This window comes from Aedes albopictus, chromosome 3 (assembly GCF_035046485.1).
Source record: "Aedes albopictus strain Foshan chromosome 3, AalbF5, whole genome shotgun sequence".
NCBI classification, from domain to species: Eukaryota; Metazoa; Arthropoda; class Insecta; order Diptera; family Culicidae; genus Aedes; species Aedes albopictus.
This window is the reverse complement of record NC_085138.1, coordinates 256,753,047-256,771,039: the sequence shown is the minus strand read 5'-3', so window position 1 is coordinate 256,771,039 and position 17,993 is coordinate 256,753,047. Positions and strand designations below refer to the sequence as shown.

Sequence of the window (17,993 nt, the reverse complement as noted above, 5' to 3'; positions counted from 1 at the left end):
CAATCAGTAACGCACAAAACCACATGAAGGTTGAACTTTTAGCCGCAGATAGCGCTGCGGTAGTGTCCCCCCCGAGCATCAGCGGAGTGGTCATTCTTGATATTCTTATTCTTTGCCGATACCAATGGCGATGATCACAGCGACGAAAAGAGACCTGCGATTGGAAACTTAGTACGTTGAACTGCCGATCTTCAGTTCAACGGGAGCACCAGCATACGCTACAGGAAGTGTGTTGAACAGAATCCACGATTCAAACGTTTAGAGGTAATATGTAATATCATCTACCGAGCTGCGCCAACACACGTGAGCAGCCTTCCTTATCGATAAAACTGGAGATCATCACATTCCAGTTGTCCCCAGTACAGTCCCCCGCTCCCCCTTCTCTATAGAGATGATACGGGCTGAACCATTACGGAGATCTTCGTGGATGCTGTACCGGAGTAACTCGTTCGCTATCTACCGATTCGAACTCTGGGAATGCTGGTGTAGCAGAAACAGACGACGAGACGATGATAATGAATGAGGACAAGGACGTAGAGCCCGACTAGGAAGTAGACAGTACAGCTGGCAACGGTGGAAACACTGGAAACCCTTCGGTTTTCTTCCTTCTTCTTCACTCGTTTGGTGCTCTGACGGAAGTCGAAGCAGATCCAGACTTGTCCTGAAAATAGTACCGGCTGATCATTGCTTCGGACGGTGACTTCCCTTTGTCGACCTGTCTTTTCGGTATTGTGCAATTGATTAGAAGAAAAACGTAAAACGCATCTGCAACGACCTCTTGTACGCCATAGTGACGTACGGCGAAATCCACATGAACATACTTCCATACGGAAACGATGCTGCTTTCGGTGAAGCACAGTGCTTGCAGTGAATGTGAGGCTCGCTGTCAGACGGCATTACACGTTCAGCGGCACAGACTCCCTGTGCGACGTTTGTCTCTGCGAAAGGACTGCATATTCGGTTACAGAGGTTACAGATGCTTCTCGGGGATCACCAGGCGGCTTTCGAACATGACGCAACATTCTATGGAACCGACGTAACTCCGGATCCTTGATCTTTGCCTCTTTCGACCAACCTTAGCATTAAAATTGAGTAAATCGCCCAAATTCGTAGGTGGTACAGTCCTACACACCAAATTTTTTGAAATGCTTCCAGCACGCAACATTTTTGCTGAATTTCAGCACAAAGTTGCTGGTCAACTGTTAAAATTGATGTATGTTCAGCAAGTTGAAAAATAATTGCTGATACTCAGTAATTTGTATTTATTGCTGAATGTAAACAGCACGCCAAAAATCAGCAAAGTTTGCTGATTACCAGCAAAAATATTTTGCAGTGTAGATCGCTGTTATGAGGGAAAGAGGCACCCGACCGAACGAAAGCACAAAGATTTGGGACTAATCTCTAACTCTTAGACAAGACTGGCACAATCCTACAATAGTCGAAAACTGTCCTGGCCACGTCCTTGCGACCGCTGAGGGATGGGAAAGAATGGTTAGTTTTGAAAAATGTAGACAGCTCTACGATCTCTCAGGCCTAGGTGTCATGGGAATTTCGGTGTTGTTAGGGGAAGGATGCACTCCAAAGGATACGTTTGGTCAACGTTCAGGCACACCATTGTTAGACTTGCCTCTTTCGGTCAACCTTCTTGAAGATATCGGAACACTGTACAGCTGTTCATCGGATTGCGTCTCCTACTCCACTAACTCGAACCTCAGCGGAAAACAGCTAACTGCTGCTTCGTCAGCCACAAACTGTAGGTCCTCTTCCAGAATCACGCTCGCAAACACGTAATTCTCATCAGACTTGCCGTGGTTGTCAATCAGCACATACTCGATGGTCGTATAAGAGCAGCATCAGCGCCTAGTGTTGTAGATGGTTCACCGTGTATACCTTTCCGTGAACCTTAAATTCAAGACAGATTTTCATGGTCGGTCTGTAAACGAAACTTTCTGCCGAAAATCATCTTTTAGAATTCCGTTACAGCGAACACCACAGTCATCTTTGCCCTTGTAAGCGCTCGTGTCGCGTGTTAAACCACCTCTACTGAATAGTCGGGGAACTTATGGCTGGCAATTGTTACAAGTTTTTTTTTTGTGTTACAAGTTCCATTTTAACTTGTTAGTATTCTCCAAAGTTATATTCACATTTGTAGTACTCTGGCGTAATAGAGCATTATAAGATCTCATCTGGCTCCTTTTGATGGCCTAACCTAACAGGGACATCAAAGTGTAGACCTCTCACACTTAGTATTAGAAATTTCTAGACAAACTCAAGTTATGAAAGGAACTGATGTTGTGAACACAAAGGCATCCCGCCATTGAAAATACGATAACAGGATTGTCTGATGGACCAACAACTATGAAACCTCGTCAGCCCGTGTTACAGGGCAAAATATATATTCTATGTTGTATATGTCTAAATCGATTGTCCTATTTCATTACGCATTTGTAGAGTAGTGTAACATTTCTAATATGCATTACGTATGATCCCCCATTATTATTACGAAAAAATAATGAAGCACTACAAATGCATATTAAAATATAACAAAGTATAGTGGAACACTACAAATGCGTAAAACATATGAACATACACAGCACAGAACATAAATTTTGCCCTTTTACCCTAGTGGATAACAATTTCCGACGACAGGATGATGAGGCTCATTCATTTGTTATTGGCCCATCAGTCAACCCTGTTATCGCATTTTATCTGGCAGGTTTCCTTTTTTTCGCAGCGTTAGTTGCTGTCATAGCTTCAGTTTTGTCTAGGAATTTCAAATCCTAAGGGGGCATCCTGAATCGAATCTACACTTTGATGTCCCTGTTAGGGAACGATTCACTAATGTTCTAGTTAATCATTGCCCGAAATGACTTGAACGTAGGCTATCAAAATGAAACTGATGAGATCTCCTTGATGTTCTACTACGCCAAAGCACTACAAATGTGCATTTAAATTGATGCCATATTTGCACATTAAAATGGGACATATGACACAACAAACATAAAGCTTGTAATACAGTCACGCCGACCTCGATCGGAGACGCATCCGCCGATACGATGATCTCTCCTCGCGGATCGTAGTGCGTCACCAAAAGGTCGGAAACAAGCATCTCCTTGAACCGGTCGAAGGACGAACGCTGACACTTGGTGATCCAACGGAACTCTAATTTTTCCTTCAACTGCTTCGGACAGTCTTCAATCCCGGGGGAAGGTGATTGTAACGGTATAGTCCACGATACGTCAAGAGACTTCATCCACCACCACTTGCAGAAGAAATACATCCGTTAGGTCAATCTGGCTGAAGACAGTTCAGCTTGCAAGATTGGCGAAGATATTCTGCGGCAGAGGTAACGGATAGGCTGATAAGGTTGCAGCGCTTCATTCAGGCCCGTCGAATAGTTTCCGCAGATCCTTATCTTGTCATTCGCGTTATGGGATTACCACAATCGGAGCAGCCTACTCTGCAGAATCTACCGGTGGATTCCTTGTCGACTGCCTATGGTACATCCCATACACAATCAGACGCTTCAGTAGGAACACAGGTGGTCCAAGGGTTCGGAGTTGGCTACGTAGGTCCTACCGGTGCCCTTCGGTCGAAATCGACCCTTACAGCGATTAAGTGGCCGCAGGAACTGGTAGCGTTGATGTTGTGGCGTCGGTCTACTGGATTGGATCCAAGCCCGCGGTTGGAAAGGAGTCCCCGGCAAGGTTGGCGTAGGTGGAGGCCCCTTGTCGACACGTCTTTCTGTGCTGGCTGATAAGGCCTTAGAAGGTCACTGTGCACGCGGTATCCGTTCTTGTGGGCTGTTGGAAGCAGGTGTGGTGTCGATCCTGTCTGCCTTAGGGGACAAAGGAAGTGGTAAGGTAAGGACCACTCGGGAAGCCGGCTAAGCGCCAGCATGCTACCTAGGTGGACTCCCCAAAGCGAGTCATCGATGCTCGTTGCTGCAGGCTACCTTGAGTTTGCGATGTGCACTAGCACCTCTCTGAAGTTAGTACAGCTTCCGCTCGATAACTGGGATTTGATGACAGTTCAGTTAGTGAGCGCCGTTCGATAACTGGACTGAGCTTCCGGAGCCGGAGGCTATTGTTATATTTTGTTTTGTTTACTAATTTGCAAAATGTGAGGTTAGATTTCGTTTGTTTTTGACAGAAAACTGCTTTTTAACTGGATTTTGGCCCAGTTATCGAGCGCCCAGTTAAACAGCAGTCAGTTATCGAGCGGATGCTGTAATGCTTTTTTGATGGTTCTGGGGAGACGAAGGATTTGGCGACCATGGAAATGTTGCTTGGTGGGTCGAGGAAAAAGTAGTCCAGGCTTTTACTTTTGTTGTAGAAGACGGTCCTTGACCTCACACTATCCCTAAAAAGAGCCCGAGACTAGCTGCGATTCTTGAGGTTTGCGCTAACGTAGGAATGTTGACAACACTAATAAGACGCGACGCGAAACAGGACACAATGCTTATTATTCTTACAACGTTAAAAAGAGGCCAATAAATTCGATTTCGATTAGGAGGGACTGCAGATACTGAAGTTTGTATTGGTTGTTCCATGACATTCCTCTTAGGTAACGTCAACAAGAATCAGTCTCACAAAGTATCAAAACTTTCCAATTAGAAAAATGCTGATTATGCATTATGCAGTCATTTAGCTACATCAAGCTTTGGTATCCCAAAACTGGTCTCCGAAACAAGATATTAGCAATATTCAATTTTCAAAGTCACGTGAAAATCATGACATTTAGCAACACTGAGCCTAGCATACTCATTTGAAAGAAAAAAAAATAATAATTAGACCACACTCACCTTAGCGGTATCTGGACACCAGGACATCAGGAACAGCTTCTGCTTCTTGGAACTTTCCGAAGTGCCTTGGCACTGGTGCATGTACTCGAAATCGAACAGTCCATATCTGAAAAAAGCAACAATTGTTCAAATGGAATTGTATATCTCATAATGTCCGAGAAGCACTTACCGGCACTCGCCGGGTCCACCCTTCTGGATGTCCTCGAGGAATTGGTCGTACTCGGCGTTGCGGTCACCGATCACCTCCACATCGATCTGCTTTTCGTCGCGGATGTAGAATATGACATAGCGATGTTTTTTGTCTTTTTTGATTTCCTCGTATGTCGTTTTGCAAACATCTGATACGGTCACTCCTGAGGCCTGTGGGAGGGGCGGGGGAGAAAACAAGTCCGATTAGAAACAAAACGCACTAACATGTCGATTACGTGAGCCCGTGGGATTAGAGGCAGTAAAGCGCGCTGATGGTGATGTCTTTGCTCCTGTTGAATTTCCCCTACCTAAATTAGAGCTTATAAGCTAAGTGCGTTTCCCAGAGCTAAAAATATCATTGTGGAAGGCAGTTGGCGGCGGCGGCGACTATCGCTGCGCTACGTTGCGCTAATATACTCTTTCCACAACCACTCAACTGTGTCTCACGGAAAATAAATGTCAGCGTTTGTGAGGAGGAGAAGCAACATTGCACTGCGCTCTAGTTTTAGAACAGCCGAGAAAGTGCAGTTTTGCTGTGATGGACGACTGTTGAGTGGTGGAAAAATGGACTATTAACTATTTCAATTTATCTAGATGTTAATGATCATCAATAATTTTATCGAGAAATGGTAGCGTACGAAATATTGTCACGTGTCCTGTTGAACAAGCTAAAATCACTTCAGGAGTCCTTCGTCGGTGAATATCTGCATGGTATTGGAATTTGTTTAAACCAAATAATGTCAGAACATGGTTTTCCGGCGAAACTAATATGTGCAACAGAGAATGAATCGAAATCAAGTGTTCAAACTGCAGATGAAGTATCTGCTGAAGCAGTGTGATGCACTTTCAAATTTCAACTTTCTAGCATTGTATTCGAAGGAGCGATAAGGACGGAAATGGTGGCGATTGAAAAATGTCATGACATTTTTGTCCATGAAATTCCATGACATTTCCCATCCCTGGCAGACGTAGTGAGGGGGTGCTTGAAGTAATTGAAGAAGTTTAGTATCTTGGAAGATGTAATTGTTACGTTTCTCGAAATGTAAAAAAAGCGTGTTGCTACAGCGAATATGGACTTTTATGGACTTTATAGCCAGCTTAGATTCCGTAACGTTCTGCGTAACTTCAGTTCACGAATTAAATTTAGAAATCTGTTATTCTGTTATTCTGTTATAATCAACGCACCCCCGGGCCGTGGCCAATCTGCGTTGTTTCGCTGGGCGATACGTCTACCAGTAGACTTGTATCTGCCCTATGCTAAACCGATTAGCATATCAAGTCCTTTCCACTGATGAGTAGGCTCGAATGTCCCGCCCCTCCCTATAACCCATAGGGGGAAATAAGGAGTTTCCAGTTTCAAGTATTGTATTGATTATGACACCAACTCTTTCTATTCCTTGGTAAAAAAAAAAAAAAAAAAAAAAAAAAAAAAAAAAATCACTAGACTTGTTTTATCAGACTACTATTAATAATGAACATAATTAAGATACAAGTTTGCATACACAATTGTAAAAGCAGTGTTAGATACTTTAAAGTGAATTGAAACATGTAAATAAGATAAATTGTAAACTATTCCGCGGCGACACGAATGCTTCAATAGTGTCATAAATAAACGCGCAAACAAACAAATAATTGATATTGAAGTATGCATATTGCATTATCTATTAGCAAAGTCGTAGAAAGAGTTGGGCGCCTGATTATAAAATTGTTGTACTTATCTTGTGTGTTTCGGATAAGTCCCGTTTGTGTTGGCCATTGGGACACTTCTTGCTTCAAAACGGTCGTTTCTGGAATGGAAAGAGAATAATTGGCCGCACAACTCCGCAAATGGGCGGCCCGCACATATTAGTATAATGTTGCAATGATTGAAAATAGTAGAGTATAATTGTTAATCTATATGAATACTGCTACTAGTTCAGGTTTCTCACCCTCCACGATTCTCTAGATACTGTTATAGTGTGTTTGTTGTTAATTTGTTGACAAGTGAAGCCTCCAGTACTTCAAAATTCAATGTAGCGAAGCGGATAGCATTCATTGATAATGATAGTGATTATTTTAATATAATATGGCTTAACAAAAATTACTATTCAATTATTTTAAATCGGATTCGTCAATAAAATTATTGTTCATAAAATAATTAACCATGCGAATATCGAACTACACAAACTAAAAGTGTTATTATATTTTACCAATGATTTCATCCTAATCTTGACCCTAACATAGTTATGCGCTTAGTGGACAATGACCAACAATAGTGTTGTTTCGACAATAGTCACATACTATGCCCTACGACATTGACGATTCTATTGTCTATGGCTCACCTATTTAGCGCCACCCAGCAGGGACTTGGTCTGGTACCCAATTCAGTATATCCGCTCCACGTAATGTACCGTACCTCTTTCGATTTGTGATATATTACGCGGAACATTACTCTCTTCATTCGGATAGCGGCTATGTAACCCATTGGATTAAAAACCTCCATCAAACATGAAGCGATTAATCGGAGACTGAAGACTCTATACCAAATTTGGCTCAGAGACAGGTAATCAGTGAAGTCAGTTTTTCTCGTTTGTCAGAGACGATTGATACGTATTAAGACAAACTTTCCACTGCATCTGCCAGCAATAATCGGTGATCGATCAACATTTCGAGTACCTACCCCAATTTACACAAGTATGCCAAGGATCACCGCTCATGCTTTACAATACAGTTGGAAAAACTAGAGCAACACCTGGCCACAATGATGCATAAAGCACTAAAGCGGACCGGAAGTGTCGGTGAGCCAGCCCCACCTTCACGAATTAAATTTAGAAATCGGTAAAATTTTAAGAAATTCTCACAAAACATAATTATCCGAAACTATGAAGTTTTATGGCAATGCATGTGTTTTGTTGTTACCCATCTGTTTTTAATGATTATCACAGGGTTCATAAAATGAGAATAGTGTACATATCTCTTACCTACATATATACTACAAGTTGAATCGAGTGGGGGCGTTTAGCTCCAACGTTTGAGGAACCACGTACCATCTATCAACAACAACAACAACCATAGGCAGCAAAAGAGACGGACGCGAAAGAGTGGAATGCACTCACGTTGCACTTGCGTACTTTTCGTTGGCAGCCGCCACGGTTGTGCTAGTAGGTGTATTGCTACTCTGTTCGCGCTATGGTTCCTTTTGGATGGCGATCGAAACACGAAACACGTGTTTCCGCTCGTCCGGCCGGCGGTCGCTGCCGCCGCCGATGACGACGACAACGAGTTTAACCTCAAACTTGAAAATCAGACATTGTTGTCTGTGCTATGAACACGAGTGATTCGATGGTTCAGGATTGTAGGGTACAAATTTTCTTCAGGGTGTCTGTCTAGTTAGAAGGTAGACAACAGAAGAACACTGATAAATTATTGGGCGGGTTACGCTCAATTTGAGCCTAGCTGTTTCGCTGTACGTTCATTAATGATTCTGGTTATATTGGAGCCGTTTTCTGGCTTGGCACGATCGAGTACGCGGTGGTTGAACCACTGAAAGACCAGGGATACCGTAAAACGGGGCGAATAGAAACACCTTCCAGCATACTTAGGCAAGTATCTCTGGAACCGTGCGTAATAAAGTCAGTTGCAAGGGTCTTAACTTTGAGTCCCTCCTCCCTCTTTAATTGCTGTAATTAGGATTCAAAACTAATTTTGATTTCGTTAACTTATTTGAAAAAAGGTTGCTTGTTTCTATTCGCCCCGCAATGGGGCGAATAGAAACAGCTTTAAACAATTTTCGATATTTTTTCCAATTTCAAGACAGAAATAACTTTTAATTCAATTAAAACTCTAACACTAGATTATAATAATTCACCTAGTGAAGAAAAAAATGTCGAATGTCGAAAAATACTTTAGTCTGTTAATACATACCAAATCGATGAAACGCAATTTAAATGGCGGAAGTTTTTTTGCCTCCAAATCAATACTTTGCTTTTAAAAATTTTCACAAAAAAAATTAACGGAATTATCATCTTAAAAAAGGTTTATTGAAACACTAGTAGCATCCAACTAGCTAATAAAATTAAGTTTTGATGAATTTTAAAACATAATTGTCATCTTTTTTACAATAACTTATTTGTTTCTATTCGCCCCATTGTTTCTATTCACCCCGTTTTACGGTACTTAGTAAGTACCAAAGTACTTGTTGCTTTCTATGAGTCTGAGTAGAGCGAGTAGAATTTACAGGTTAGTAGACAGAAAGCGGGTGAGCTACAAGTGACAAAGAGTGTTTGATCATTTTCACATAATGTTCTAAATGTGTGGGATAATATTAAGGAAAACAATCATTTGTCAAAATCATGTTGAACAATTTTCCAAAAATAAGGAAAACAAAGAATCAATAAAAATGCAAATTAATTCCTTGTAAATAAACTAGAAACTGGATAAACTAACAAACGCTCTCACGCGTTTTGCTAAATATCCCTCTATTCCACACCAGAACTGTTAGCCAGCCTCTAACGCCGGCCGATGATCGCTTGTGCGAGTTCTGGTTCCAAAAATAAATTTCAAATTTAGAGAAAGTTAACATTTGTCCCGATGTAGTGTGTGTATGTGCGTACGATCCAACAGTCAGCAACACATTCGAATTCGACCGGCTGTGGTCCATTTCATTTGTTTCCCCACAATGGTCATCGCGTAGTAGAAGTACGCAATGAAATTCGCCAACACGGGACTTCTTGCGTCATCCATCGCATCATCGGTAGGATGTGATTCCTTATTTGAAGTTTGGACGATGGACACTGGGTCAAGGTGGTTGGAAAATTACGGGTAATGGCAAAATGTTAGATTTGGAACTGACCGGAATAAAAAAATGTTGCAATGACTAAAGGCAGGGTGTGAAATGTCACGGAAATGTCATGGAAAAAATGTCATGACTTTTTCCAGTTCTACCACTTTCAGTGAAAATTTTCATCCGCAACCACAGACCTGCAATAATGCTGGTTAGTTATGCTACAATAATCATATATTTGATAAATATTTCTCACTAGAAGCAGTGAAAATGGCAATAAACCAAATGACTTTTTTGTCATTTGACAACTTTGACTGAAGGTTCAACATAAAATTAAAATTCTAAAAAAAATAATCTGGATTATTCCCATGGGTGTCCGGCCATTTGGCCGAATTATGTTTAAAAGAATTTAGAAGAAGTTTTTGACATTCCAACTACCAATATGATCATCAGAAATATTTCCTTCTTTTAATCATAGGCTATTCTTTCTAGTTTTGACATTCAGGGATGAGTTGACGTTGAACCTGTCAATATTTTATCAAAGATTTTTCCTTCTTTTAATCATAGGCTGTTTTTTCGAGTTATACTGATGCGAGGAATAGTGACATGGTCACTTACACACTTAATTTCTCCGGTTTTCAAAGGAGGTGATCCCAAGAACCCAACAAACTACAGGCCTATATCAGTTCTACCAGCAATCAATAAAGTTTTCGAAAAGCTTCTATCAGCGCGTCTTTCAAACTTTTTGGATAGTACTGCGCTACTCAACCCTAGACAGTTTGGATTCAGGCAAGGATCATCGACAGAAGTTGCCGTGTTGGAGCTGGTTGACGATATTGCACACTCTGTGGACCAAAAGTTAATAGCTGGAGTGGTGTTTTTAGATCTCTCTAAAGCCTTCGATACGATCGACCATTTGCTTCTTCTGAAAAAACTCGACGCATACGGGATTCGGGGTGTAGCAAATGATCTTCTACGTAGTTATCTGTCCGATAGACAACAAAAGGTTATGATCTCTGGTGTTGGAAGTGACTTCCGCAGTGTCAAGTGTGGTGTACCGCAGGGTAGCAATCTCGGACCTTTGCTATTTTTGATCTACATCAACGATATTGCTAAGCTCCGAATAAAAGGCCATCCGAGACTGTTTGCGGATGATACTGCTATCACGTACAAGGCTAACTCCATAACAGAACTATATGCTGAGATGTCAAATGATCTACAACTGGTAACGGCTTTTCTGGAAAACAACCTGCTTTCCCTAAATCTAAGGAAAACAAAACTGATGGTTTTTGGTGCTAGAGAGGACCACTCTGTGCCTCATCCGGTGTTGATAGTAAACGGCGTCACAATAGAGGAGGTGTCCAGCTACAAATACCTAGGAATTCATATCGACAACAACTTACGCTGGGACTACCATATTAAACAGATCGTTGCCAATTGTGCATCATTGTGCGGAATGTTACGAAAACTTTCTAAATTCGTACCTCAACATGTGCTACTGAAGGTGTACTTCGCATTTATCCACAGTCGGTACCAATACGGCATCACCACCTGGGGATCAACCTACAATACACATCTCAAAGACATCCAAGTCCAGCAGAATCGCTGTATGAAAGCGATTTTTAGTTGGAGTTTTTGTATCCAACAAACCTGCTTTATAGCAACCCCGAGCATACTATTTTGCCAATACAAGGTCTTTTCACCATGCGTACGTGTGTGATTATGTTTAAAATCCTCAATAACCTAAATCTGCATCATAACTGGAACTTCAGTACAGCGCTACATCAACATCATACGCGCTATGCGCATCTGCTACAGAGAACTGGATTTAGGACGGAAATAGGAAGGAAACGGTTCCAAAACATGGGACCGCACACATACAACCAGATACCGGAAGAATTGAAACATGCTCAAACAGTTCACCAGTTTAAACGTAGTTTAATAAGTTATGTAAAAGCTAACATTGATGAATTTATTGTACGTTAATTGTTATAACTATCTTTTTCATTGTTTGTATATTGATAATCTCTATTCTCCAGAATATATGTAACTAGCTAGTTCATTGTTTCTAACGTCCCTTTTAAAGAACACATGTTCAGTAGGGAAGATAGAATAATTATCTAATTAGGAATACCATGAAATGAATAAATAATAAAATAAAAAAATAAAAAATAATTTTTTCGCTGAATCTCGGCATTTTTTCTTGCTTTTTACCGAGATTTTCACCGCCGAGCGCTCAGCAAATTTGTTTTTCAACGAGATCTCAGCAACATGTTGTTGGTTTGCTGAGATTCAGGAAATGTTTTGCCGAAATTCAGCTAACAAACGTCATTTTTTACCGAAATTCAGTAAGAATGTTTGCTGAGAATCAGCGGTGCCGGCGTTTGCCGAGCTCTTCTTTGTGTGTAAGTTCATCATTTATTTTCGACCAAACGGCATTCTCCCAAACGCTTTCGGCCAAATGGCGTTCGGCCAAACGGCATTCGGCCAAACGGCATTCGGCCAAATGACCCAAAACCTTACAATCAATAATTAGGCAATCGTCATTACGCTTATTTGGGTTAGCTTGGTTTCATTACAGAAAATAGGCACCCTTCTTCACGTTCATCGGATTCAAGTCCAATGAGACATAGGTAGCGTTGTTCAAAGGTGAGTACAGCTGTCTTTTATGCACTGTAATCATTCTCTATTTGTGCTTGTATGATTTCAGCCCCGGTTCAAAGGTAAAGGGCACAGATGAATAATTATTTATTTTAAGTTATTCTGCGCAACATATCTACGACTCATTTCTAATGATGAAAAACCTAGAACCCGCAAATAGATCACAACCTGAAAAGTTCAAAAAATATCGTCGTAGATGATTAGCACTCCCGACGTATTCTAGAACTCTACTGCCCATAACTGCATAAGAGTCACATTTGACAAAAGTAGGCATTGGAGGGTCTTTTCCGCTACTCACCGCATCAAAACAAAAGCGTCACCGTATATGGGACGGTAACACAGTGACAGCAACCGAGTTACGTCAAACACACAAGGCTACGGTGGCGCTATCTGTTCATTTCATAGCGGCCGTTTCAGTTATTTTAGTGATCCATTCCTCCAGGAGATCCATGGCAATTCCTACAGGAGTTCCTCGGGAATTCTGCCTGGAGTTCCGCAGATATTCCTCCAGGAGTTCCTAGGAAATTCCTCCAGGAGCTTCTCGGGAATTTCTCGTGGAGTTCTTCGGAAATTCCTTCAGGAGTTCATGTGGAATTCCAGTAGGAATTCATCGGGAATACTGACAAGAACTCCTTAAAGAGTTTGTTTGAGCATACCTCCAGGAGTTCATCGGGAGTTCCTCCATCAGTTCCTCGGGATTTCGTTCTGTAGTCCTTCGGAAATTCCAACAGGAGATCCTCAGAAAATACTCCAAGAATTCATAGAGAATTCATCCATAACGTTCCCGAGAATTCTTCCAGGAGTTCCCCGATATTTCCTTCAAGAATTCCTCCGGAATTCTGCCAAGACTTCCTCCGGAATTCTGCCAAGAGTTCCTCAGGAATCCTGCCAGGAGTTCCTCGATATTTCCTTCAAGAGTTCATCGGGAATCCTGCTAGGAGTTCCTCGGAAATCCTGCTAGAAATTCCACGAAAATTCCTAAAGGCGTTTGTAAGGAATGCCTCTAAGACTTCATCGGGAATTTCTTCAGTTGATCCTCGAGAATTCCTTCAGGAGTTTCTCGGGATTTTCTCCTGTTCCAAAGTTCGTGAGGAATTCTTCCAGAAGTCATCGGGAATTCCACCAGGAGTTCATCGGGAATCCTTCCAGGAATACGTTTAATAGTTTCTCGGGAATACTTCCAGAAATTCCTCTTGGTTTTTTTTCGGGAATTTCTCCACGAGTTAAGTGTTTCTCGGAAATCCCTCACACTTAGATTTTTTACAGTATCCGGTAATTTTTTACCGAATTCTCAACAGCTGAACGTTCGGTAATCCGTTCGGTAATCGAAACGAGTACCGATCATCCGGTAAATGAAATTTTGGGAAGGCTGTCACAAATTACCGAATTTCTCCGGTAATGTGAGTTGCAGAATTACCGTAGGATTTCGGTGATTCAATGTTTTCATTAAATTTTTTACAGATTTTCGGTACTTCTTAAAATTAAAATTGCAGCCTGGGCTTTAGCTTTTTATTTATCATCTTTTTGGAGAATTTTAACGTTTCTGCTTATAATTTGCCTTTAAATTGCGTCACTTCACTTAGTTGTTTGTAGTTTGATTCGTAGCAGGAACGTGTAGCGAGTTTGCACCCATTCTATCATGCGAACAACTGCGGAGAGGCTGGAACGGATTGTTGACTACGTGGGGGAAGGCGAACATTAATTTATGTACGAATACTTACTCAATTCCAGTAAACGCAAAGCTCCATTTACCAATATCGCGTTTCCGAGGCCATTAAACTAGATTTTGTTGGAGGGCACTTATAATACTTCAAAGTACTGACTGAAACCAACATGTGAATTTTATCTATCACCAGTTTGACGTTTCGAAATTGATGCTCGCAATTTTACGGAATTTCGGTAAAGTAGAGTGCGATTTACAAACTTTTTCGGTAGTGTTTTACAGTATATGGTAGAAACCCGATTTTACAGTGCGTACGGCAAATTATTTGACAGATGATGCTGTCACAGTATCGAATTACAAACGGATCGGTAACTAAATCACCGATTTTTTTGTAAAATAAACTATAATTACCGAAATACGGTATTTTTATCACTTTACCGAAATTTTCCAGCAAAATAATTACCGACCAACGAAATTGAATCTGAGTGTGCTCCAAGAATTCCACGAGAATTCCTTCAGAGTTCTTCGTATTTTTTGTCCGTTGCTCAAAAATTCCTCTAGGTTCCCCGGTAACCTACTCCAGGAGTTTCCTGGGAATTCCCGAGGATTTCCTGAAGGTATTCATTGTAACATCCAGATAAATTTCTAATAAGTTCCTGAAGAATTCCCGATGAAATGCCAGAAGAATTCTCTAGGAACGGATCAATGAAGCCAACTTTTTTAGCGTCAACCGCATGTAAACAGAGGCGCCACAGTATATGGACATTAACATTGTGACAGCAGTGGAGCAGTGGAGTCAAACAAACAAGGCTACGGTGGCGCTATATATTTATTCCATAACGGCCGTTTTAGTTATTTTAGTGATCCGCTCCTGCAGGAATTCCCAAAGAACTCCTTCAGGAATTCCTGAAAATGTCCTGGAGCTATACTCGAGAAAAACCCAAAAAGGAATTCCCGAGGAACTCCTGAACGAATTCTCGAGAAGCTCCTGAGGGAATTTCCAAAAAACTCAAGGAAGATTTCCTGAGAATCTCTATGAGGAATTTTCGAGGAACTCATAAAGAAATTCTCTGCAAACTCATGGAGAAATTTCCGAGGAACACCTGGAGGAATTCCTGAGGAAGTTAAGGATGAATTCCCAAGCAACTTTAGGAGGAATTCCGAGGATTACATGGGGGAGTTTCCTAGGAGCTCCAGAAGAAATTCCCGAGTAACTCCTGAAGGTATATTCGAGAATCCGTTGAACAGATTTCTGAGGTATTCTTAGAAGAATTTACGAGGAACTCGTAGAGAAATTCCCGATGCACTCCTGGAAGATTTCCCGATAAACTTTTGGAGGAATTCACGAGGAACTCCTCGAGAAATTCCGAGTATTACATGTAGAAATTCCAGAGGATCTCTTATACTCAGAGGGAGTAGCTCCAGAAAGAATTCTTGACAAACTCCTGGAGGAACTCCAGAGGATCTCTTAGAGAAATTCCTGAGTAACTCCTGGAGGAATTCTCGGAAAACTGCTGGCAGAATTTTCAAAAAACTCCAGGAGGAATTTCCGAGGATCTCCCGGAAGAATTCCCAAGAAAGTTCTATTGCAATTTTCGAGGAACTACTGGAAGAATTCCCGAGAAACTACTGGAAGAATTTACGAGGATCTCAAGGAGGAATTCCCAAGGAACTCCTGAAGGAATTACCGAGGAACACCTTGAAGAATTCCCGAGAAATTCATAAAGGCAGCGCTTCCCAAACTGTGCGCCGCGGCGCCCTGGTGCGCCGTGAACATCTCTCAGGTGCGCCGCAGGGTCTTGAGCCAAAACGCAAAGAACAAACTCTTATTATCGAAGGCAAAATATATTATTAGTTGTTTTATATTGTTTAGTGGCACCTCAATCCCTTTTTTGTATTCTATAGATTCTATACCAATGTCTTGCCTTTTTTAGGAAGACTTCAAACTCGACTTCAAAAGAAAGTCATAATTGAAAAGTAATTGTTTCAAAGTCTACGAATGTTTTCCGGAACTACTAATATCCTCATGAAACATTTAAATTTTTACAAAATTTTGAAAATTCCGGATTTTTTTAAAATTTTGTAAAGACTCTCAAATTGTTATTTGGACTTTTTAATGATTCTGCTTACTTTTCGATTTTATCAATAGCAAGTAATTCAGAGTAAATATTTCAAGAAACTTTTTTGAGCTCTTTCCATAATACTGTCATCTAGAATTACTTTCAATCTCCAGATCTTCAAGCTGTCTCTAACGCTTCAGGACGACATCTTTACTTACATCACTATCATAACTTGTTTGTTTGTCTCTATAATTGAGATTTCCAGCTGTAGGCTGATTTAGCTGCTCATCGTAAAAAAAAAACTTGCGACAATTTATGTGTTGATTTCATGCATGATTCTGAAAACTGCCTTTTTTGAGTTGCTAAGTTGAGTTGAGTTGAGTTTTTTTTATTTCCGAATACAAAAACATGATCCCTCACCGTCACTGTCAGCCTTTCTGACAGTTTTTAAACAATCAATTTTTATAGCTATTTTCCCTAAAATTTGGTAATCTACGTACTTTATTTAACAAATTTAAAAGTTTTGCAATGCAATCCTCCAGAAATCTGAAATTTGTGTTAAGTTCTGCGAATCTTTAGGCAATTTTTCTTTTTTTTTTTTGAATTACAAGGAAGCATGACATAGAAGGTTTTTTAACGAATTATATTTGAAATTTTGTACGGAAAAATTATTAAAATTCTTTGTAAAAAGTTGTTGGTGCGCCGCGACAATTTTGAAAATTTCAAAAGGCGCCGCGGTAGCAAAAAGTTTGGGAACCTCTGCATAAAGGAATTCCTGGAGGAAAGTTATCCAGAAGAATTTATGGAATGTGTTAATTACTTCCTGAAAATTTTGTTTTCTATAATAATTGTTGATGAAAAATTAATTCGATACTTAAGAATATTTCCTAAAATCTCAAGAAATGGTGGTCGTCATATTTAAATCGTATTTTAACTAAAAACTGCGTTAAAACCAGTGACGATTCCCTAACCTCAAATCTACCTGTTCAACGAACGTAAATTCTTGAATTTTCTCATCCAACTTTCTTGTAATTTGTAGAAAATGATGAACATAGTCGTTTTCGTCCATTTTCAATTTGATTTTGATCATAAATTCTCCGTAAATGCAAATTTTAGAGTCGTTGAACAGGTAAAAAGTGAGGTTACGAGACGCCACTGTTTAACACATCTGGAAATATAAAGATCGAAAAAAAGGAATTTGCAAGTTTTTATTAACAGAAATTGAAACGCATTTTTTTATCTGAAATTATTCTGAGATTCTTTTTCTGTTTTCAAAAGTCTTTACATAATTCGAAATGTCTTCAATATTGTCAATATGTCAGTATGTCTTCACTAAAATATATGTCTTCACAGAAGTTCAAATGTTTTCAAATTGAAGACATGTCTTCACATCTGGCATCCCTGGTGGAGACCAAACCTGTGAGGCGTACTCTAGTATGTTCCGCACTAACGAACAATAAGGGGCTGTTCATAAACCACGTAGACTTTTTGGGGGGGAGGAGGGTCTGGCTAAAGTCTACGCTCCATACAAATTTCAAAGTTTTTGTATGGACAAAAGTCTACGAGGGGGGAGGGGAGTCTGAGGTGGCCAAATTTCGGTCTACGTGGTTTATGACCAGCCCTTAAAGTGTTTTTAGGACATACACGTAGGCGAATTCCGAACCATGCCGACGTATACATTCTAACACAGAATACGCTTTCGCTGTGTGTCGCAGTTCCTACATGTTCATTGAAGTTTAGCTTTACGTCCACGTGTACCAGATATAACAATTCCTTCAGAAATTCAATCAAGCTTGAAAAATCCCGCTTGTCCTTTCTCCAGCGAATCTGCCACGGGAGCCTTCCACTAAACCG

The 17,993-nt window shown here is 40.6% G+C and overlaps 1 protein-coding gene across 3 annotated transcripts in view; it reads right to left on the bottom strand.

Moving 5' to 3' along the window:
• Positions 1-17,993, bottom strand: part of LOC109422355 (cofilin/actin-depolymerizing factor homolog) — a 43,534-nt gene that overhangs the window by 5,505 nt on the left and 20,036 nt on the right. For all 3 annotated transcript variants that reach the window (XM_019697079.3, XM_062860369.1, XM_062860368.1), the window contains exons 3-4: positions 4,974-5,164; positions 4,805-4,910 (exon numbers count right to left, since the gene is read on the bottom strand). In XM_019697079.3, the coding sequence (XP_019552624.1) occupies positions 4,805-4,910; positions 4,974-5,164 (297 nt within the window). The remainder of the gene's footprint in view (positions 1-4,804; positions 4,911-4,973; positions 5,165-17,993) is intronic.